General features: G+C 50.4%; 2 protein-coding genes and 1 pseudogene across 4 annotated transcripts in view; all 3 read left to right on the top strand.

The window, feature by feature from the left end:
* The first annotated feature begins 454 nt into the window (after window positions 1-454).
* LOC103543072 (olfactory receptor 7A10-like) lies at window positions 455-1096 on the top strand (annotated as a pseudogene).
* A 5623-nt stretch (window positions 1097-6719) lies between these two features.
* LOC103545303 (ral guanine nucleotide dissociation stimulator-like) overlaps window positions 6720-22913 on the top strand; it is a 254438-nt gene continuing 238244 nt past the window's right edge. The window contains exons 1-2 of one of the 3 annotated variants that reach the window (XM_070593036.1): window positions 6720-6910; window positions 7648-7758. In XM_070593036.1, the coding sequence (XP_070449137.1) occupies window positions 6812-6910; window positions 7648-7758 (210 nt within the window). In that variant the 5' untranslated portion in view covers window positions 6720-6811. Of the gene's footprint in view, window positions 7247-7647; window positions 7759-22913 lie in introns of all 3 variants that reach the window. The other 2 variants (XM_070593035.1, XM_070593037.1) reach the window with 2 other exon arrangements.
* Window positions 8628-16275, top strand: LOC103545414 (ral guanine nucleotide dissociation stimulator-like). The gene is made up of 11 exons (XM_070593057.1): window positions 8628-8821; window positions 10195-10386; window positions 10533-10813; window positions 11601-11816; window positions 12162-12265; window positions 12794-12863; window positions 13642-13710; window positions 14154-14228; window positions 14814-14846; window positions 15220-15341; window positions 15973-16275. Exons 3-11 carry the CDS (start codon window positions 10805-10807, stop codon window positions 16013-16015), a joined length of 741 nt encoding a protein of 246 aa, XP_070449158.1. The 5' UTR covers window positions 8628-8821; window positions 10195-10386; window positions 10533-10804; the 3' UTR covers window positions 16016-16275.

Below are 22913 nucleotides of genomic sequence, written 5' to 3'. Positions count from 1 at the left end.
ACAAAAAAAAGCCTCAGGGAATTTATGTAGGAAAGCATTGCCTTGGAAATGTTTCGATTAAGAGTGAGGATGGATAATCAGTTTCATCTGCGTGGAAGGCACAGGGCATGTGGGATTTCTTGACATTATCAGCTACATGTGCTAGATCCGTAGATAATATAGAAAAATTAACTAAGTAAAGGTGTTTAAAACAGTTATCACAGCATTGCTCTTAATTTTTGATCACTGCTTTTGGCTAAATTTGCAATGCTCTTGTCTTTATTCCAGCCGTTTCATCAGTTACATATAGCAAAGAAATGAAATCCGCATTACTGACTTTATCCTCCTGGGACTCTCAGAAGAAGCAGAGTTACAGCCACTGCTCTTTTGGCCGTTCCCATCAATGTGTCTAGTCATGTTCCTTGGGAACTCTGCTGATTTTGGCTACTATCACTGACTCCCTCCCTACCCTCCCATGTATGTCTTTCTCTCCAATGTGCCCTCTGCAGATACCTGCTCCCCCTCCACGACCATAACAAATATGTTGCTGAACATCCAATATCATAACCTATGAAGGCTGCCTCACCCAGTTGTGTTTTTGTTTCCTTTTTGGAGGATTAGATAAATTCCTCTTTTCATTGATGGCCTGTGATCAGTGTGTAGCCGTCTGTCACCCATTGCACTACATGGTCATAACAAAGCCCAAGCTCTATGGTATCCTGCTCTGGCATCCTGGTTTTTGAGAGTTCTGGAGTCTTTATTACAGGGCTTAATCATTTTGTGACTTTCTTTTTGTACAGAGTCAGAAATCCCTTATTTTTTCTGTGAACTCAATCAGGTGATCCTCCTTGCCTGTTCTGACACCTCCCTCAATGTGCTAGTGATGAAGTTTGTAGCTGGACTTGTGGGTGTTAATTCACTCACTGATCCTCTTTTCCCTTGCTCTAACATTGTAACCTCTTTTGTGAAAATTTCATGAGCTGGGGGCATGTATAAAGCATTTTCCGCTTCTAGTCTCAGGTCTCAGTGGTCTCTTCTATTGCACAGTCCTTGGAAAGCATCTTCGTTCTGTGCCGTACAAAACTCCAGCACAAGTGCAACAGCCCCAGTGACGTAGACTATAATGACACCCCTGCTAAAACCTTTTATGTACAGTCTGAAACAGGGACATAAAGCAGGCCCTAAAAACCTCTTCAGCTAAGAAATTTTCTCTATACAGGACACTTTGCCTCAGGATTAGAGAGTTTGTCTAGAATAACAAGTCTCAAACCATGGAAGACCTAAATCATGATACTTGTATTAGTGTATTGCAAAGTAATCTACAATTTACCTTATTTATGTAGTTCAATCTTCTAACTTTTCACATTATAAAGGTCTGTTCTTTGTTAATTTCTGTAAATTATTTTTACGTCTCTTACTTTGTTCTTTGGGTTCTGTATAGACAACAGAATGCATGTATGAATTTTCTGCAGTGAAATCTTTAATCCAGGGAATTGGGTACTTATAAAATTATAGGAAGAGCTAGAAGAATGATGCTGTATTATAGTCCTTGCCAAATGAAAGCAACTGCCTCTTGGCTTATATCCCTGTAGAGGAAAATTATTTGTCTTTTCAAAGACTGTGTAACAGTGGCACAAGTTTATGTTAACAACGCCAGAAAAATTTCATGTGTGAAACTGGAGTCACCATATAGTTAAGTTTATAATAGCCTTCTTCTGGTCTCCAGTATCTAATTTTCTTCTGCACAGTACAAAAAACTTAAGTGGGGGTTTAATAGAAATTATAATCCCTGATCTTTCAAACATTTATGTTGTCACTAATCTCTCTGATTACCAACAGGTGTGTAATTGATTTTCGTTTAATATTTTGATAGCACTTCTGTCAGGCCAGATTCCTTGGCAGTTCTTACCTTAATACTCATCATTCACAGCTCATAAAAGCAATGTGCATGTTATGTCAACTGCCAAGTATGTGTCTTTCGGTTGTGCTTCCAGATGTTGGGATGTGCTTTAAAATCCTCTGTTATCTTTGGGAGAGAGTAAGGCAAACGGTTCTTTCATTACCTGACCTCGAAGATACCGCTTTGATTTCTAACCGACAGGTGCATATTATTGCACTTTGTTGTTTGATTTTTAAGCCACAGGAGCATAGGCGCATTCTCTCAAAGCCAGTTTCCACTTTTCAAAAAATTGATCTGCATTTTACCATCTCACACTTTTAAAATAGATTTTATTGAGGTCATAACAGTTTATAAGATTGTGAAATTTCAGTTGTACATTATTGTGACTCACCATGTACATGTGCCCTTTAACCCTTATGCCTGCCCCTCAATCCCCTTTCCGTCTGGTAACCACTAATCTGTTCTCTTTAACCATGTGTTTGTTTATCTTCCACAGATGAGTGAAATCATGCAGTGTTTGTCTTTGTCTGGCTTATTTTCACTTAACATTACACCCTCAGGGTCCATCCATGTTGTTTCAAATGTGACAGTAATATTCCATTGTATATATACACCACATCTTCTTTATCCAATCATCAGTTGAAGGACACTTGGGTTGCTTCCACATCTTGGCTATTGTGAATAAGGCTGCAATGAACATATGGGTGCATAATTCTCTTTGAATTGTTGATTTCAAGTTCTTTGGATAACTGTCCAGGAGTGGAATAACTGGATCATATGGTATATCTATTTTTAATTTTTGAGAAATCTCCATAGTTTTCCATAGTGGCTGCACCAGTTTGCATTCCCACCAGCAGTGTATGAGGGTTTCCTTTTTCTCCACAACCTCTCTAAGATTTGTTGTTTTTTGTCTTGGTAATTATAGCCATTCCGAGAGGGATAAGGTGACATCTCATTGTAGTTTTGATTTGCATTTCCCTCCTAATTCGTGATGTTGGACATGTTTTCCATGTGCCTGTTGGCCATCTGTATATCTTCTTTGGAAAAATGTCTGTTCATATCCTCTCGACATTTTTTGATCAGGTTGGTTTTTGTTGTTGTTGAGTTCTATGAGTTGTTTCTACATTTTGGAAATTAACCCTTTGTCAGATATATGATTTGCAAATATTTTCTCCAAGTTGGTGGGTTGTCTTTTTGTTTTGTGCATGGTTTCCTTTGCCTTGTGGAAACATTTTAGTTTGATGTAGTCCCATTTGTTTACTTTTTCTTTTGTTTCCCTTGCCTGAGTAGACATGATATTCAAAACGATCCTGCTGAGACCAATGTCAAAGAGCGTACTGCTGATATTTTCTTCTAGGAGTTTTACGGTTTCAGGTCTTACATTCAGGTCTTTAATCCATTTTGAATTAATTTCTGTGTCTGGTGTTAGAAAATAGGCTTCTTCCATTCTTTTGCATATGGCTGTCCCGTTTCCCATCATATATTGAAAGAACTCTCCTCTCTCCTTTGTGTGTTCTTGGCTCCATTGTCAAAGATTAGCTATCTCTAGGTGTTTTTTTTTTTTTTTTTAAAGATTGGCACCTGGGCTAACAACTGTTGCCAATTTTTTTTTTCTGCTTTATCTCCCCAAACTCCCCCTGTACACAGTTCTATATCTGAGTTGCATGTCCTTCTAGTTGTGGGATGTGGGACGCCACCTCAACGTGGCCTGACGAGCGGTACCCTGGGTCGCCGCAGCAGAGCGTGCGAACTTAACCACTTGGCCATGGAGCCGGCCCCAGGTGTTTGGTTTTATTTCTGAACTTTCAATTCTGTTCGACTGATCTGTGTGTATGTGTGTGTGTGTGTTTGTGTGTGTGTGTGTGTGTTGTGCCAACACTATGCTGTCTTGATTCCCATAGCTTTGTAGCATATTTTGAAGTCAGGGATTGTGATATCTGCAGCTGTGTTCTTTTTTTTCAGGATTGTTGTGGCTATTTGGGGTCTTCTGTTGTTCCCTATAAATTTTGGGATTCTTTGTTCTATTTCTGTGAAGAACGTCATTGGGATTCTGTTTGGGATTGCATTGAATCTGTAGATTCCTTTAGGTAATATGACCATTTGAACTATCTTTATTCTTCCAATCCATGAGCATGGAATATCTTTCCATTTTTTTCTATCTTCTTCAACTTCTTTCAATACTGTCCTATAGTTTTAAGTGTAAAGGTCTTTCACCTCTTTGGTTAAATTTATTCTTTTGCTTTATTCTTTTTTGGGGATACTAAATGGAATTGTATTCTTGACTTCTCTTTCTGCAGGTTCATTGTTAGTATATAGAAATGTAACTGATTTTTGTAAGCTGATTTTGTATCCTGCAACTTTGCTGTAGTTGTTGATTATTTCTTATAGTTTTCGGATGAATTCTTTAGGATTTTCTATAGATAGAATCATGTCATTGGCAAACAGCGATAGTTTCACTTCTTCCTTTCCAATTTGGATACCTTTCATTTCTTTTTCTTACTGAATTACTCTGGCTAAAATCTCCAGTACTATGTGGAATAGGACTGGCAAGAGTGGGCACCCTTGTCTTGTTCCTTTATTGGAGGGATGGTTTTCACTTTTTCACCATTAAGTACGATATTGGTTGTGCGTTTGTGGTATATGGCCTTTATTATGTTGAGGTGCTTTCCTTCTATACCAATTTTATTCACAGTTTTTCTTTTTTGCAGGAAGATTAGCCCTGAGCTAACATCTGCCAATCCTCCTCTTTTTGCTGAGGAAGCCTGGCCCTGAGCTCACATCCATGCCCATCTTCCTCTACTTTATAAATGGGATGCCTATCACAGCATGGCTTGCCAAGTGCTGCCATGACTGCACCCGGGATCCAAACTTGCAAACCCCGGGCTGCCAAAGCAGAATGTGTGCACTTAACCACTGCGCCACTGGGCCGACCCCAAAAGTTTTTATCATAAATAGATGTTTGGTCTTGTCAAATTCTTTCTCTATTGAGATGCTCATGTGATTTTTCTTCCTCATTTGGTCAATGTCATGTATCACATCGATTGACTGGCGGATGTTGAACCATCCTTTAGTCCCTGGTATAAATTCCACTTGATCATGGTGTATGATCTGTTTAATGTATTGCTGGTTTCGATTTGTGAATATTTTTTGAGGATTTTTGCATTTATGTTCATCAGCAGTATCGGCTTTTAATTTTTCTTCTTTGTGTTGTCCCTGTCTGGTTTTGGTATCAGGGTAATGTTGGCCTTGTAGAGTTAGGTGAGCTCAGGAGTTACCATGGGATTACAAAATGGATGGGAGGCCTCAGCAGGAACTGACTTCAGGATCTGGTGGTGTTTCAAGCTGGGTGCTAATTTTCTGGCTTTGGGTGTAGGGGCTGGTGCCGCATTCCAGGGAGAGGCCAGTCTCCCTGTGTTCTTGGGGAAACCAGACCCTTGAAAGCAAGGGAATGAGAATTTCCTTTCACAATGGACTTGGGAGGGGAAACATTCAGCCCAGAAGAGACAGTCATGATCCTGAGGAAACCGGAAGAAGCTGCCTCCTCGTCCGCCAAGCAGAAAGCCCTCCTTCATGGACTCACTTTATCCAGATGAGACCAAGAAGGAGGACATCATGAGATGCCCTTGCAGGTGGGAGACCTGTGACGTGGAGCCTGTGCCTGGGAGGCTCTGAAAGGCCTCACAGGGGTGACATTTGCTGTGAGCAGAGTGCCAGATGAGAGGCACGCCTGCCTGTGTCTGGGAACAGTTTGAGTGTCAGGGAGAAGGCACCGCTGGCGCAGAGACTCACAGGAAGAAGTGGGTCTGACCAGACAAGGTCAGAAAGAGTGGCAGTGTAGCTGGAAGGAGCCTGAGAAGAGAGAGGAGGGCAGATGGGGACAGGCAGGGCCAGAGGGCAGGAACTGGCAGACTGTGCTTTTCCCGTCGCTCTCTGATGACATTGCTCTAAGACATTGCACCTAGAAAGTACAAATCCTTAACATCTCACAAATTCTGTGTGCCAGGAATGGGGCACAGCTTAGCTGGGTGCCTCTGCCTCAAGGTCTCTGTGAAGCAGGGGCTGCGGCTATATTGCGGCTCGACTCGGGGAGGGTTTGCTCCCAAGTTCACTCACATGCATGTTGACGGGGTTTGTTTGGACTGAAAGTCTGAGTTCCTGCCTGTCTGTTGGCCGATCATTCCCTCCGTTCTCTCCTATGGAGCATCTTCATAGGACAACTGAAAACATGCACACTTGCTCCCCCAGTTCCAGAGATATAAGAGGCAGAGAGAGAGAGAGATGGAAACAGAAGGAGGGAAAGAGGGAGGGGACTAAAGACAATGAGTAAGAAGGAAGGGCCAGGCTTTTTGTTCTTAACCCTGGGTTGCGTGCCATCCCATCACCTTGGCTGCATTCTATTCAGAAGGCAGTTCCTGACCACTGTGTGGTTCCACAAGGACGTGCACAGCAGAAGACAGTGAGCACCAGGAGCCATAGTGGAGGCTGCCCACCACATAGGCCGACATGAGGCACTTGGGTCTGATTCTAAGTCAAACAGGAGACCGTGCAAGGTTTCATGCCAGTGAATGGAAGTATCTGAATTTCCCCTAATTTCCACCTCTTAAAGGTGCAGACCTGGAAATGAGGCCCAGAGGGGCAGTGACTTTCTCAAGGTCACAGAGCTGGAACCCAGTCCTGTTTTGAGGGGTACTCCACACTACATCCCACCCCTTCTTGTCATTCTTTCATCTCTAAGTGTGTGCATCAGACACATGGAAACCAGACCACAGGTGTTGTCGCTATTGTCTCTTCTACACTGAGGATGTCCTGAGGGAGATATTTCTGGCCTCGTCCCCATCGTGCAGGTTGAGGTGATTGAGGAGGCCCTGGGAGGCCCATTGGCATTTCCAGGACACAGAGCTTGTAGGAAAAAAGAGGTCGGAACTCAGCTGCATGTCCTCAAGCTGGAACCCTGGTTCCATCTCAAGGTCCTGTGTTGGGATCTGTGCTGGCTATTTGTGTACAGTTCTGGAGGTGACATGGGCAAGGAGGGTGAGCAGCCAAGATCCCAGAGAGGTTTTGGGTGGGTGTGATTGAAGAAGAGGCCCAGGTAAGGGAAACTTGAGGAAGTGACCTCACTTCCTTGGAGACAGACCCCAACAGAACTTAGCACACTGGTCTCCAGGCGCCCACATTCTAGACATAGCATCCTATTGAGCCCACTTGAGTGGAGACACTGAAGACAAGAGGATGTTCTCCTGCTGTCTCCCGAGTTGTGGAGGCTCTGGCTTCAGGAAAGCCAAGAAAAAGAGCCTTTTCAGTCACTATAGACACTGGCTTGGCCCTCACCTGCACCGCCTCTGTCCAATTGGCAGGAGGAGCCCTCAGGTAACACAGGGAAAGCCAACCGGGTTAGGCCACAACTGGATGCCACCCGCACAACAATTTGAGCCTCCTTGTGTGTCGGAGGGGAGTGAGAGAGGGACGGCGGTGCTGAGCGGGGACCCACCCTGGGCAGGAGCCATTTGCTCGGTGTTGGAAGCCTGGCAGTGTGTCGTGTTCCCAGCCTAGGTGGTGGCTAGCAGGATGGGAGAGTGGGTGCTGGGAACCAAGCTCCTCTACCCATAGGTTAGTCCCGAGCCCTCCAGGTGTCATCTCATTCCCTCCCTGGCTAGAGGTCTATGCAGATGCTGCTCGGTACCTGATCTCTGCTGGGGTTTCCTCCTGTGGCCAAGTCGAGGCAGGTCCCTCAGACCTCCCGGCCCGGCTCTCGGGCACTGTCTTTGCAGAGCTGCACGCAGGAGGTGGTGGAAGAGCTGGCGGATGGCTTCGGGTACTCCATCTCCCTGGACAGGGACCAGCTGCACCGCGCCACCATCAATAACCAGGGCTGCTCTGAGGTGAGAGTGGGCACGGAGGGGTCTTCCCACCCAGGCCCCTGAGATGACCAGGGCAGGCCCAGAATCCAACCTCAAACTGCCGTTCTCCTGGGACCCTAACAGGGCTGTCCCCCCTGAGTGTCCCACAGTCCCATTCCCAAAGGAATCTGGACTTCCGCTCCTCCCCACCAGCTGCATAGGAGGGTAGGAGGGCACTCTTTGCATTTTCCTAGGAAGATTAGAGAAAACGTTGATGTCGTTGTCACTTCCCAATAGGCCCTGAGTATCTTTGAATTTTGCCTTTTTTGGAAAATGAAACCTCGATAACGAGGGTCTCCAAACTCCCTTTAATGTAAAAGAAATAACCATCAGCGTGTTTGGAAGTCAAAGGGATTCTCAGAACGTGTCACTGCCCTGTACACTGTTTCCAGACCTGGGGGGGGTGAGGTGGCCACATAACATTTCCCTCCAGGTCGGGGTCTGATGAAGCCTCAGGCAGTTAGAGGGGATGTCCCTCAGCCCTCACTTTGGGCGGTTCTCAGTTCTGAGCCACAGGACCTAGAGAAGCCACTTGGCATGCCTAAGCCTCTGTTCTCCTCTCTAGAGAGGGGTGTCTGTTGAGGATTCACTGGGCTGGTGCTCTGCACAGAGGGAGCTCTGTTGTCCCTCAGCGAGCAAATGGCCTCGAGGGAGATCAATGTGGAATCCTTCGCAGGACCAAAGTCAGATTGTACTTTGAGAGCCCAGAACCTTGCTGAGTTGGGACCCCTGTCTCTCCTGTCGCAGACGTCTGGGAGGGGCTAGGAGTTCCTGGGTCAGCTGCAGACCTCGATAACGCTGGTGGTTCGCAGTGGTGACCCTGACTCTGTGTCCCTCCTCGTCCCACCCAGAGTGAAGATGAGTCCACTCTGTCTGTCACTGAGGCCTGCAGGATGCGTGCCCTCCAGGCAGGCATGATGCAGAGGCTCTCAGAGACTGTGCTGCCAGCCTTCCCCAGCAGAGTCCTCTGCAGTGTCATCACCTCCCTCTGCAGCTACTCAGGCTCCAGCACAGCCCACCAGGTGCTGGACCAGCTGTTTCCCAGGTGACTGCCCACCTCCTCCTCAGCACAGTGGTGACTCTGCCCACTGCCAGCTGTGTGTCTTGCCTTGGGAATGTCACCGCATCTCTCTGAGCCTGAGTTGGCTCCTCTGAAACGTGGGGTGGGAGAGGATGAACTTGCTAGGCTTCTCCCAGGGATGAATGGGATCAGCCCTCCAGGTGCTGCCCTGGTGCCCGGCTCTGCAGAGAGGGTGGTGGGCCATGCTGTGGTTGCTGGTGGTGATTATTTCTCTGTCCCCCACGGAAAGTAGTCTTCCTCTCCCTTCACTGGCTTGTGGCTTTTTGAGTTTGGAAAAGCACCTGGAGAGCACCCTGTCAAGGAGTTTGAGATGCCATCCAGCTGGTCCTGGTGCTTGTCCTTGGTGTAGCCACTTAGGGATCTCTAGGGCCACAGAGGGGCCACAGGCCCACTCAGACACCTGGGGTGGTTCTGGTTGGAGGTCATTCAACAATGTCTATGAAGGACCTACTCTGAGCAGGACTTCTGGACACACTAAGTGTCACTCAGTGACTGAAGCAGACAGCCTCCCTGGTCCTCCCCTCTATTCTGAGAGTCAGACAGTCACACTTGACATCATTCACAGGTCCCATCTACCCTCCATCCCGGGCGATGCCCTCATCCCCTTTGGGACACATGGAGGCAGCTTGGCCCATTGCGTGCGGGATGCTGGAGGACAGGACCACCTCCCAAAGTGAGTGGTCTTTGGGTCGAGAAGGAGGGCCTCCTGTCTCTAGCAAACAGGGTGCGGGGAGAGGATGGAGGCTGTGGCCGGGTCAGGCCTGGGAGAACCCTGCATCTCACCCATCTTGTGATTCCCATGGGAGGGCTGAGTTCTGGTGGCTTCCACTCCGGCAGGACTGGACTCAAAGAGAGCTGTGCATGGGTCCCAGGCCCCTTGAGAATTGGAAGGGAGGCTGGGCTGCGTTGTCCCCTAGAGACCCACTCCCAGCAGAGTCCCAGCTCCTCCTGCCTCCCTTTCTCCACATCCACACCTTGTGAGCACCACCGCCAGGTCCATAGTAGGAGGTGTGTGAGCAAGCTGCTCCCAAATCTGCTGGAGTCTTCATTCCAGTGGCCCACATTCATGCAGGGCTTGGGTGGGCTGTGTCCAGACCCTTGGGGAGGAGAGTATCGGTGGGAACAAGAGACTCTCACAGACTCTGTGTTCAGCCTGCTGGATGAGCAGGCCTGCCACAGCCAGGACAGCCAGCCAGGGCTCAGGGCTGGGATGGGGCCCTCCTCTGGAGGGGGAGGGTCTGGCACAGGGGCGCAGATGCTAACAAGAGTGCCTTGGGAGGGCGGTGTTTAAGGAAAGGCCAGGCCACTGACTCTCTGGCCCATCTGCCTCCCCGCAGTGCTATCTATTTCCTGCTGGGAACCTGGCTGGGCCAAGGGCAGGATTGCAGGGAGCCCCTGCGGTTTCCCTGCTTGGACCCTGCAGCTGGCCACTCTGCACGTCAGCTTTGGTGGCTCCCACGTGGAGGGCCATGCCTACCTTCTGCCAGGCCACCTGGAGCATCTCAAGGCCATTGAGGCCGAACGGAAAGGTGAGGGGACTGGAGTCTGGGAAGACTGTCTGTGTTGAGGTTCATGGGCTAGCGTTCCCTTAGAGGCAGTGGAGTCCTTCCTATCTTTGGAAAGGCACAGAAACTGTCAGGTGTGTGGGTGAAACTTTCTCTTTATCCTGCTCCAGAGCCAGCTCCAAAGCTCCTGCCACTTCCAGAGCCAGAGCCAGTGCCAGCCCCCGGGCTGGAGCCAGCTGCACCTCCAGTCTCACCACGTGTGGTAGAGCTGGAGCCAGCAGCCCCTGAGTCGGCCACTCCAGGACCAGAGCAAGGGCCACCATTAGAGGCAGCCCCAGAGCCCAGCTGCCCCTGGGCCGTGACCACCGAGGACCAGCTGCGGGAGGAGAAGCTGAACATCTTGGACTTCCCTCCCCAGCTGGTGGCAGAGCAGCTGACGAGGATGGCTGCGGTGAGCAGAGGAGCTCGCGGGGCGGGTGGCCCCTGCCTTCCCGGTGCCATGAGCCACCCCACACCTGCCATTCCCTGCTCGGGATTCCGATGATCTGGGTCCAAATCCCTGCTCCCTCCCTTATCAACACTGTGACCTGGGCAGCTTTCTTTCTCCCCAAGCCTTCGCTGTCCCCTAGCGAACAGGGGACAGTAGAGACGGACACTCAGAGCACCTGCTGTACAGGGTGGCTGTGCCGATGAATGAGGTGGGAGAGAGTGGAAGGTGGGCAGAGTCTGGCCCTTTGGTGGGGGATGGGCACTCACTGAAGTGCTGCCAGGTCCTTGGGTGGATCCCCCATCTGCGCAGGTGGCCCGGACAGCCTCAGCACTTAGCAGGAAGGTGATGTGTATTGACTCCAGTGGAGACAGTCAAACAAAGCTGGGGGTTGTCCCTGCCTCGGGGGGAATGTGCATGGGAATGGGGAGTGGGACCCGAGGGGCACTGGGATGGGTGGATGATGGCCCTTCTGGTGGGCATGTGTGGGCTGCCTTCTGGAGCTTGGAGGAAGTGAGACGGGGCTGGGAGCAAATGTCCCCTCCCTTCCCCACAGTACTGTGTCCGGGGTCATCCTGGACTGGGTGCATTCAGTGGACACAGACAAAACCCAGGGACTCCCACAAGCCTCAGGCCACATGCTCTGCTTCCTGAGCTCCAGTTCTGATCTCACCCTGCCTGGGCCTATGGGGGACTGTGGACGCCGAGCTGGGGTGCGGCAGGACCGGGTGACACTCCGAATCTTCTGCAGGAGCTGTTCAAGACGTTGGTGCCCGCCCACTGCCTCGGCTCCATCTGGTCCGAGCGCGACAACAGGGAACGAGAGTCCCTGGCACCCACCGTCCGTGACACTGTGATGCACGACAACACCGTGGCCAATTGCATCCTCGTCACCTGCCTTGGGGACGCGAGCATGACAGCGCAGGACAGGGCCAGGGTGGTTGAGCTGTGGATCAGGGTGGCTGAGGTAAGCCTTGGCACGCCCTGTCTGGATGCGTGGGAATTGCCTCTTGTTTCTCAGCTCTCAGGATTGAAGTCTGGGGTCTTAGTCCCTGGACTGTCCCTTGACCCTCATGCCAGGGCCACGTTGACCTTGACTTGAGGTCCCAGTGGGGACAAGCTCACTTCCTTCCTTGTGTTGAGCTACAAATCCTTGTGCCTGGCAGTGTTACTCGTCGGGTGGCAGGTGTGCCCTCCCTGGCTTCCCTGGGCATGTGTCTCCTCCAGGACAGGGGAAGTCCGTGAGGGGACAGAAACCAGAGGCAGCAGAGCTTCAGCTCCCCCTCACGGCTCCATCTCTTCGCTTCCCCAGGAGTGCCGAGGCCTCGGGAACTTCTGTTCCCTCCACACAATCCTTTCTGCCCTGCAGAGCCCTGCCATTGCCCGTCTCCAAGACACCTGGGGACAAGTTTCCAGGTGGGTAGTGGGTAGTCTGCTCTCCAGCCAAGCACCATGAGGGTGAGGTGGCCCAGGCAGCCTGATTTGGGCCGGCATGTCCCCCAAAGTCAGCTGAGACCACCTGGGAGACAGCGAACGCCGGGCACAGGGACTGACCTGGGTGCTGGGTCTCTGAGTCTCTCAGCGCCCTTAGGCCAGCAGTTCCGTCCCAGGGATTCATTTCCTTCCAGACCAGATCCTGGCTTGAGCCCAGGTGGAGATTGTCAGGTGTTTCCTTTGCAGCAACAGAAGCCTCTATGCAGCTGAAACCAACACTGTTCCAAAGAGATCTGTTTGGGACATCTGGGAATGGAGGCCCCAAGGGACAAGAGGAGAGGCCCCTCCGCAGTCCCATGGGGACCTTAGAGCTCAGAGCACCCCAGTGAAATCCCTCATCCAGGCCCCAGGCAGTTTGGATCTGCTGGGTTCTCAAATAAATGGGACTTGCCTTCAAGCATCCCACAGTTTTTCTTGCTTTCTTTCTTTCTTTCTTTCCCCACCCCGCAGGGAGAGTTCTCGAACCTGGAAGAAGTGGGTCAGGAGAGAGAAACGCGTGAGCAGGGAGCTGCTAGTGCAGGTAACCTGGAGGCTGGAGATCTGGAAGGAGGCCAGAAGGAGAGGGGAGGGGAACATCCCGAGGGGATCCTAGGAGGTGAGGCTATGGCAAGGCTCGGCCCAGGCTGGGGGTCAGAGAGCCCTGTGAGGGTGGGGCAGGCCGGGGCCACTCGGCCAGGTCCCCCAAGACACCCTGCCCTCCCCCTCCCTGTCTGTTCAGCTGGGGTCTGGACGCACCCCTGGAGTCCAGAGGTCGGGGCCTTGGTCAGATTTGGAGCCAGGGCTGGGGTGAAGGCAGCGGGGACAGGGCCTGTAGCTGGCATGGGGAGCAGCCTCTCCCAGTGGGTCCTTGAGCCAGTCACTGCCCCTCTGGGGGCCTCCGTCTCCTCCTCTGGGAAGTGGAGGGAAATGATCAGCGGTGCAGGCCTCCCAGCGGGGTGCTACCATCCAAGGGAGGACAGGAACGGGAGGAGATTTGTGCCGGCTCCTCCTCGAGAGGTGAGGGGAGAGCAGTGATGACACGCAGATGACTCTGAGTCCTCAGGAGACTCCTGGAAGCAGGTGACGTTCTCCTCACACTTTTCAGCTGAGGAAAGAGGGCCAGGGAGGCCTGGGCAGGCCCAAGGTCACACAGGACTGAGTCCTGGAGCTGGGACTGGTCTAGAATCAGAGCACCCTGGAGGTGGGAGCAGCAGAGGCAGCAGGGGACTGGAGCCGATGGCCAGGGTCTGAGATCAGGGGCCTTGGGGGACATGTGGAGGGGAGTATGGGCGCACTGACCCTGTCCTCGGCCCCGACAGGAGGCGACCTCCGTGTTAAAGACTGCAGAGAGGGCCCGCCAGGGAGCCCAGGAGAGGCAGCGGCAGCAGGTGAGGGTGACTGTGGGGGAGGGGCCTAGGAGTCAGAGGAGAGGGGGCGCCTCCTCCCAGCTGGAGACCTCCCTCAGGAGAGGGGCCTTCCTCCTCAGGCGAATCTGCTGTGGCTGCCAAGCATGACGGGCCTGCAGTGGCAGTGAGCAGGAGGAGGCCTGGAAGGGCTGGCAGCAGGGCAGATTTGGGGTGGGGAAGGGCAGGGGCCACTGCCCCTGGGAGGGGCCAACAGCCAGCCCTGGGACTTGACTGATGGAGTTTGGTGTTCCTGGAGGGGAGCGGGGGAGGGAATTGTGTGTGTTGGGGTGTCCCGAGGATCCTAGGCTGCTCTGTGTGGGAGCGTGGGGTGGGCAGGAGGCTGGGCTGAGGGGTTTCAGGGGAAGGTTCATGGGGGCACCTGAGAGCGGGAGCTCATCACCATGCCCATCCTGATGGCGGCACAGGGTGTCGTCCCCTCCCTGGTGACGTTCTTCCGTTCCCTGGAGCTGCTGGACGCTACGATGGAGGATTATGTGGAGGTGAGTGAGCCCGGAGGTGGGTCCGGGGGCTCAGGCTCCTGAGGGTGGGGAGGAGAGAGTCCTGTCCTGAGCCCTGAGCTCTCTGCATTTGGCAAAGGTCCTCTCAGCAGGGCCTCCAGCCTCGTGTGGGAGTTGGGGTGTCAGGCCCATCTCCCCAGTGGGTGATGCAGGCTCTGCATAAGCCACCGTCCAGGTTCCCTGGGCTGCTGAGGCTCAGAGCTGCCTGACTGTGTGGCCGCAGGAGGTGGTGTCTGAGCTGGACTCAGCCTCTCCCTCTGGCCCTGCCAGTGAGGGAAGAGAAGTCGGGCCCCTCCCAGTCAGGAAGCACATCAGAGGCTGAGCTGTCCCTTCCTGCCTGAGGCCTGAGTCTCCCCACGTGTCATCAGAGAGGGTTGGGTTACAAGGTCTCTTGCCTCAGTTGCTCTGTGCCCCCTGCTCTGGAGCCCAGAGACTGGCCCAGGTCCAAGTCTGGGCTCTGGATGGGCCTGCCCACTGGCAGTAGTGCAACATTGCAAGAGGTGTGGACGGGGGCTAGTGCTGGCCAAGGGGGCTGTTTCTGATGGACTGCGGCTGTCTGCTTTCCAGGGCAATGTGCTCAACTGTCGGAAATGGAATGAGGTAAGCGGCTGCGGCCTCCCGGTGGGGAGGGTGGGGGTTGGAAATCAGAGACCCCCCCGCAGTGGGCAGGACCCCCTCTGGCCCAATCCCCAGGGTGGAACATTTATTTGCACAGTTCGATATACAGAGCTAGGGATCCTATGGCATTGGTGGGTGGGGGAAGGGCTGGCATCAAAGACTCCTTCCTGGAGGAGGAGCTATTTTGGGCCAAGTGTGAGAGCAGGCAAGTCCTGACTGGAATCGCAGGGAGGGAGGGTTCCCAAGTGGGCAAAGGCCCCAGACTGGCCCCTTGCCCCCTTCCTCACCCCCTCCACGAGCCCTGCAGGGTCCCCCACTCAGGCCCTGTGGGCATCCTGTGCTTGCTCTGTCCTAGCAATTCAAACTGATGGAGGAGATCGAGCTGCTCCAGGAGGCTGCAAATCTGTACACCGTGCAGCCCGACGAGCACTTTGGGGCCTGGTTCCAGGCCGTGGAGCCCCTGAGCAAGGAGGAGAGGTGAGTCGGGTCAGGAGTTGGGGGAGGGCAGGGCAGACTCTCTCTGCTGACCAGCTCCAGAGCCCATGGCCATTGCTCCATGGTCAGCCTCTGATCTGATTGCATGGCGACCCCTGGGGCCCTTCGACTCCAGCTGCTGGCAGGCTCCAGGATGCACATGTGATGTGTGGCTCCTGAGAGCTCCCAGCTCTGCTCTGTCCTGTAGCTACAGCCTGTCCTGCCAGCTGGAGCCCCGATACCACTGGGTCAGAAAGATTCGACTCTTCTTCAAACACAAGAAGAACCGCTCAGGGCAGAGTGAGTGTCCAGACCGGCAGTGGCTGAATCCACGGGCTCAGGAAACATTCAGGCTGAGTGTGGGCCTGGGGAGGCAGACAGCTGGCCCTGGGTTCCAGCTCCACTGCTGAGCAGTCCTGTCCTGGGCGGTTGCACTCACGTTTCTGGGACTGGTTTCCTCCTCTGTGAAATGGGTGACGCTAAATATCAGCCCCTGTGTCAGGGACAGATGGGGTGCTGTTGGCTGACTGAGCACTGAGCACAGGGCTGGAGCACAGAGCGCAGTGGGGGCCGGGATGGGGTGTGCACTGTGGTTCCAGGGCAGGCCGCTCAGGAAATGCCTCTCTTTCTCCAGACACCAGACCCCCAACCAAGGGCCCAGTGGTGGTGGTCGATGACCCTCCTGAGACCAGCTGAGCTACAGCGGGGACACAGCATTGACACTCAGGGTGCACAGGGCCACCTCCCCTGATTCTGATGAGGAGAACTTTGTGATCCGTTTCTTGGGGTCCCCTGTTGGCCACGAGGGAAGGCACCAACCCCTCTTCTCCCTCCCCCTTTTGCCCAGCACCTATTTCCCTATTTGGCGGGGCCATATTTTGTTGTCAATGGTAAATGCTCCGTTTGAGTATTATATTAAATTGTTGCTTCTTTCTAATCCTGGGAGTGGAGGTGTGAGTCTTTCGCTCGCAGCACTCATGGAAACCAGATCCAGAAACTCACATTCCTCCTCGAATTTAGAAATCTCCCAGAGTGAGCAGCTCAGTTTATGTGGAGAAGGGAGAAGTGCCAGTCCCCTCCCTGGCTACTGAAGGACATGCCCAAGTGCCCCTCCCGCCGAGGACAGGATCATTGCAGTGTGGTTCACCCTGTCCAGGAGCAGAGATGGCCCCTCCGACCTCTTGGGACTAAGCGGTTGGAGGCATTTTCTCAGGCAGAGCCACAACCACTAAGCTGGGCGTGTCTGTCAAACTAGCACGTGCCTGTCCCTAGCACACGTCCTGCCCAGGACAGTGGCTGCCTTTCGACACTCTGCCGGAAGAGGGAACATTTTCCCGGTTTCTCTTGCACACAGATTAGGACCTTGTTTTCTGATTCAGTCTCCGGAATGGCTTCAGCTCTAAGTGGGGAAAATACCGTCAAAAGCTCAAAACGTGCACATAGAGAGGACGAGGCCAGAGGAAGGTCCTGTGGACATGGACCATGGGCAGGCAGGACTCTGCCTTCTCGGGCCCACTAGGGGCTCCCTGTTCACCTCTGACCTAGACTGGATCCCCCTGGGCTTCTGGTCCCTGACTCCGAATACCATTTCCTGCTTGTTGTCTATCCAAGGGGAAAGCTGTGGGATGCAGCTTTTAGGGCCTCAGCCAGGTCTCCCTCCAGAAACCTAGTGCTCCCTGTGAGCTAGGATTTTCAGCATCTCTGCACTTCTGCATACAATTGTATCTTAGGGCAGAAATTCCCTAGATGCCCCCAGCCTTTCTCCAGGTCCATAGTGGCCACTCCTCCCAGACTGGGCCTGATGGATCCCAGGTGAGCTCTGCTTTCCCAGGAGGATAGATCATCATCCTGACCAGGAATGACCCTACAGTCTCCCTGCTGCCGAGGGTGACTTCTGGGCCTGTGTGCTTCTCAGGCCCGTGGTGTCGGACAGTCCCAAATTTACACAATCTGGAGTATTTTTAGTGATTTTCCTAAAGTCGTTGCTGTGCCTGAGCCCAGCAAGTGTGCAGCCCCTCGGCTGGCTGTGTTCTTTTCCACAGTCTTGTGCTGTGGTTCTGTCATGGGGATGTGTGCCTTTCCTGTTGGGAGCTTTGAAAGAGGAGGCCTAAGAAGGGTGTGAGTTGGGGGTCTTGCGGGGAATGTCAGCAACCTGATGATCTGTGGATGTGCGTGGACACAGCCTTACCAAGGGAAATGCTGAAATGCTTCCCATCTGGGTGCTAAACAGACACTGCTCTGAGCTCAACAGGAGCACCGGGTCCAGAAGCAGGAGCGAAAGCGTGACCACCCACCCTTTGCAATCTCGTCCCTTGGAAAGAGCCTGAAAGACAAGGGCAGGGTGAATCGCTTGGCACTTCTGACTCATCCTCTCCTTCCTGGTGGCTGCAAGTGTCACTCAGACACAGGCAGGCTGGGCTCTGCCAGGGAGGCCGTCTCAGCACAGCGGGAAGCTGAGGATCAATCCTGGTCCCCGGCAGCCCAGGTCTTTGCTGATGCGGCACAGCCACCCAGGAAAGAGACTTGCCAGAGGAAGGTGGGGAAGGCTGTGCTGTCCCTCGGAGGAGAAAGAGTCGTGGCAGGTCCCAGGGCTAGCCCAGGGCTGGGATGAAGGCATGGGTGTCCCAAGAGAGTCTCCTCCGGGACTGGGGTGCTCCTGAGAGCCGACCCGGCAGGTAGCAATATTAGTATGTCTTGTGGAGTTCAGCTGTGGCAGAGGAGGGGCCGTTTAGCGCATGTTTGGGTTTCCACTGGCCAAAAGTGCAGCTAATCACCCAAAAGAGACCCATATTTGCAGCGAGGTCACATGTCAATCTTTTGTTTTTTACACTCTCATCCCCAAAATTGTTTTTTTTTTATGTTTCTATGTTTCCTGTCTTTGAACTTTTCCTTTGATCTTATCCTTTTTTCCTCATTCCATTGAGTTGTTCAGCTCTCTGTGCTGCTTTCGAATGATTATTTTGATCCTTTCTTCTACAGCACACCAAGGACGTTCCATTTTATCTTGTGGTCTCCACATTTTGGTCCATGTTAGAGCCAGTCAACTGAACAGACTGTTAGAGCTCTTTGTACCCCCTCGAGACACAACGTTGAATAGAGAACCTCTGCTGAGTGGGGCCAAATCAATTCATTCCACCGAATCAACTGCGTGTTCCTTCCTCCATTATCCCAACCCCCAGTAGCCCACTTCTTCACAGTTGTCCTAGGTTTCCGTCTGTGTGTACTAGGAAGAGGATGCGGTAATTTTGGAGTGTAGCACAATTCCTCATGGGTCCCCTTTTGTATCTCATGCTTTGGGACCTGCCAGGAGTCAAGTTCACCTCGACTGAGTCTTGCTCTAGAAGCACCAAGGCTGGTGGGTATAGGTCCTGAGGAGGCTCAGCAGTGTCTTGCCAGGCAATGACCTCAGGGGACATGGTGACAGGATCCTCAGGAAAAGCAGAGTTAACCTCCTCAGACAGGAGGAGGAGGGCTGCTTCCACTGACAAGGCCAACTCTGTGCCATGTGGGAGTGAGTTAAATGTTCCAGCTTAATCGGGAACTGACTTACATCCTCATTCCAGTTTTCAGGACCCAATTACTACTAAATCAATGCCATCACTTTCACCACTGTGCAGATGGGGATTCAACCTGTGTTGTAATTCAGCCGCTTGCAGGAAGAGACTCCGGGTTAGGTTTTCAGAAGGATCAGCTCTGAAGCTACAGGAAGTAAGAGTTTGTTTCAGGGAAGGTACAGACACTTCAGGTCAGTTATGGTGGTTGAGATGAGCTGGGAATTTGACACCCTGTGCTCATCATTTTCTTTTCTCATTTAATCAAGTGCAATTAGGAACAGTTAGCTGATTTCATTGCATTTGTTAACTTGTCAAGAATGGTTAACGCATCAAATACATGATCACTGAGAACTTTCCCTTTTATAAACATTTGGTTAGGAATATCCAGTGGTGATATTTTGTGTACCTCTGTTGCCACAGCCTGCCATCAACTGGCAGCGTCCTCTTTAACACTGGAAATAGGGTCTCTGGTGCCTTTCAATTTAATCAGATTAGAGAACCAATTCCAGAAACCCCAGAACCATTTCAGAAAACACATCTTTAAGATTCTATTCCTCTAGAACCATCCTTGGTACCAAAATCTGTATTAGAGTTCTCCAGAGAAAAGAAACATATTTATTTATAACGTGAACATATCCATTTCTGTATACAAACATACAGTCATGCCTCACCGAATGATGGGGACATGTTCTGGGAAATGCCTCATCAGGAAATTTTGATGTTGTGTGAACATCATAGTCTGTGCTTACACAAACATAGATGGCATAGCCTACTATACTCCTGGGCTGCAAGGTACTAATCTTATGGGACCACCATTGTGTAAGCAGACCATAATTGATGGAAACATCATTATGCAGTGCATGACTATATGTATGTATATATACACACACAGAGACACATATACACACATTTCTTTCTAGAGATTTATTCATGGAATTATTCTTGATTATAGGTGCTGGTAAGTTTGAATTATAGGGAAGGCAAGCAGACTAGAATGTCTAATGCAGGATTTCTTTTTATTTGGAGGGAAGATTAGCCCTGGGCTAACTACTGCCAATTCTCCTCTTTTTTCTGAGGAAGACTGGCCCTAGGCTAACATCCATACCCATTTTCCTCTACTTTATATGTGGAATGCCTACCACAGCATGGCGTGCCAAGCAGTGCCATGTCTGCACCTGGGATCTGAACAGGCGAACCCCAGGCCGCCGAGAAGCGGATTGTGCACACTTAACTGCTGTGCCACTGGGCCAACCCCTAATGCAGGCTTTTAAACTGCAATCTGAGGCATAATTTCTTCTTCACCAGGAAACCTCAATTTTTCCTCTTATGGGTTTCAACTGAGTATGTGAGACCCACTCACATTTTCAAGGCTAACATTTTCCAAAGTCAGCTGATTTTAGATGTGCTTGATTAAATAACTGGGTATTGTAACCTAGCCAAATTGACACAGAAGACTAAACATCACAAGTTGTAAGAGTTCTTTCTATATTCTGAATATTCCACTCTTAGCAGATATGTGATTTGAAAACATTGTCTCCCTTTCCATGGTGTAGTGGGCTCCCTAACATTTCTTTCTTTCTTTCTTTCTTTTTTAATGCAAGTGCCTGGCTTAAGCTTTGATTGTGGAGGCATCCATTTCAAAGAGGTGTCCACTTCAAAGATGGCCATCCCCAATAAACACAGTGTCAGCCCCAGGGCCAGGTAAAGAGCCAGGCCCCTCTGCTCCACTGAGGCTTTTTTGTTTTAGAGAAGCTGGTTGATTTAGATAACTGGCCATTTGGACCACTTGGTTTTTTCTTTCTTTCTTTTTCTCTCATCTCACACTTTATATTCCCACTTTTATATTTTAAATTTGCCAATAAAGAGTGAGCCCTTGAAGCCCTAGGCTCCCACTCTTTGCCCCAGTCAAAGCAGAACCCCAGGCCTGTGCCCTCTTTCTCTCTCTGCCTGCAACCTTGCTGTGTGGCCCAAGGCCTGTGAGTAATATGCCTTTATTTTTTCAAGGTTTCCTGAGAGTTATTGCTGAAGGGCATCTTGCAAATAAGAACCCCAAGGGCCAGTCCACCCACAGCACTGGTTATTGATAGGCTGAGACTGGCACAAAACAGCTAGTTGTTAAGTTTTAGGAGTTCTGTACATACTCTATGTACAAGGCCTTTATCAGAGAGAGGATTTGCAAATCTTTTTCCCAGGTTTTGATGCGTCTTTTCATTCTCTATACAGTATCTTTCAAAGAGCAGAAGTTTTTAATATTGATAAATTCTAATTTATTAATTCCTTCTTTCGTGGATTGTGCTTCCGGTGTCATATCTAGGACCTAATCCAAAATCATAAGGAATTTCTCCTTTGTTTTCTTGTAGAAGTTTTAGAGTTTACATCTAGACCTATGGTCCATTATGAGTTCACTTTGTTATATAGTTCAGGGCGTGGATTGAAGTCCATGTTTTTGCACATGGATGTCTAGTGGTTCCAGCACCATTTGGTCAAACAACTATCTTTTCTCCATTGAATTGCCTTTGCACTGTTTTTGAAAACCAATATTCTGCATATGTCTGGCCTATTTCTCTCTATACATGATGTAAATATCGCATTGTCTTGAAAATTGTCTTTATAATAATTTCAAATCTAGTGCCGTTAGTCCTCCAACTTTGTTCTTCTTCGAAGTTGTGATGGCTGTTTTAGGTGCTTTGCATTTTAATGTAAATTATGAACAGGTTTTTCAGTTTCTACCAAAAAAAACCTGCCATGATTTTGATTGTGGGTTCCTGGAAACTGTAGATCAATTTGTGGAGAAATGACATGTTAAAAATATTCAGCCTTCCAACCCGTGAGCAAGACTATATATATATATGTATTTATTTATTTAAATTTTGGGTGTGATGTTTTGTATTTTTCCATATACAAGTTTTCCTTAGAGTCATCCTTAAGCATTTCATACTTTTTGATATATTGTAAAGGATATTTTTATTTCATTTTTTGATTGCTCATTGCTAGTATATAGAAATAGGACATATTTAGAACCTTCAGATTAAAGGAAAGTCATTTTGGGAGAGAGTATAAAGCATGAACTTGGTGACAGCTTTCATAAAAATCTATTTTTAGAGTTGCATGGAGCTAACAGAGAACAAGTCTGTGTTTGACCCATAAACTGCATTAACAACATTAAAAATCCATGGCTCCATCTTCAAAGTATCAGTGAAAATAATCCATGACCAATCTATTAGTGAAAATTAGAGTGAGTTTATTATGAGCCAGATCTGAGGACTAGTTTAGCCCAGGGTCTTCTTTCCCCAAAGAAGGAAGGGAACCAAAGAAGTGGGGTGTACAGAGTGGTTATATACTGTCAAAGAGCATGGATCACATTTGACTGAAATGTCTCTTTTACAATAGTCATGAGATTGCTCTGCCAGCACAGTGATTAATAATGGACACAGCAGCTAGCAGGTCTGCTGTCTCGGTGGACACAACAGGTAGCCCATCTGTTGTCTCGAGCTGGATGGTCACAGGTGGGCACAGCAATCAGTTCCTAGCCTAGAGAGAGATGCTTATCCTTAAGGGAATGCCAATGTGGGGGAAGTTGCATCTTTATCTTAAGGCCATTTGTTCTTGTCTTTGGGGCATAGCAAATGCTTAAAACAGATATACAAGGCAAGCCACATCAGACCTTCTGGAAAACAAGGTCAGGCTGAATTAGGGGTACACCAAATGGCTTCCTCACATGCTCTCATATATCCTACTGTTTGCCACTTGTTTATCAGAAGTATTTTTCTAGAGCAGGAAGATTGTATAAGCAAAAATGGGCAACTTGTCAAAGTGGAGGAAGAGCTCTAAACACAAATTAGGAAAATGATGCATGTACTTGAAGCCAGCTTGCTGCACTCTGCCCGAGCCCAGAAACCAGCCCTGCCTGGTGGGTTTGTGCCCCTCCCAATGCACTTTCAGGCCTTGTTGTGCCGTTTTCTTAGTTAAGCACACACATACACCTACACACATGCATACACAAGTGCACACGCACACACAC

The sequence above is a fragment of the Equus przewalskii genome, chromosome 25 (assembly GCF_037783145.1).
Source record: "Equus przewalskii isolate Varuska chromosome 25, EquPr2, whole genome shotgun sequence".
In the NCBI taxonomy this organism is placed as follows: domain Eukaryota; kingdom Metazoa; phylum Chordata; class Mammalia; order Perissodactyla; family Equidae; genus Equus; species Equus przewalskii.
This window is presented reverse-complemented; position numbering and strand designations above follow the sequence as displayed.

Coding starts and splice junctions, on each gene's coding strand:
- LOC103545414 (XM_070593057.1), top strand. Junction 13,711..14,153: donor AGGAGAGGCAGCGGCAGCAG/GTGAGGGTGACT, acceptor ATGGCGGCACAG/GGTGTCGTCCCCTCCCTGGT. Junction 15,342..15,972: donor CCCCTGAGCAAGGAGGAGAG/GTGAGTCGGGTC, acceptor CTCTTTCTCCAG/ACACCAGACCCCCAACCAAG.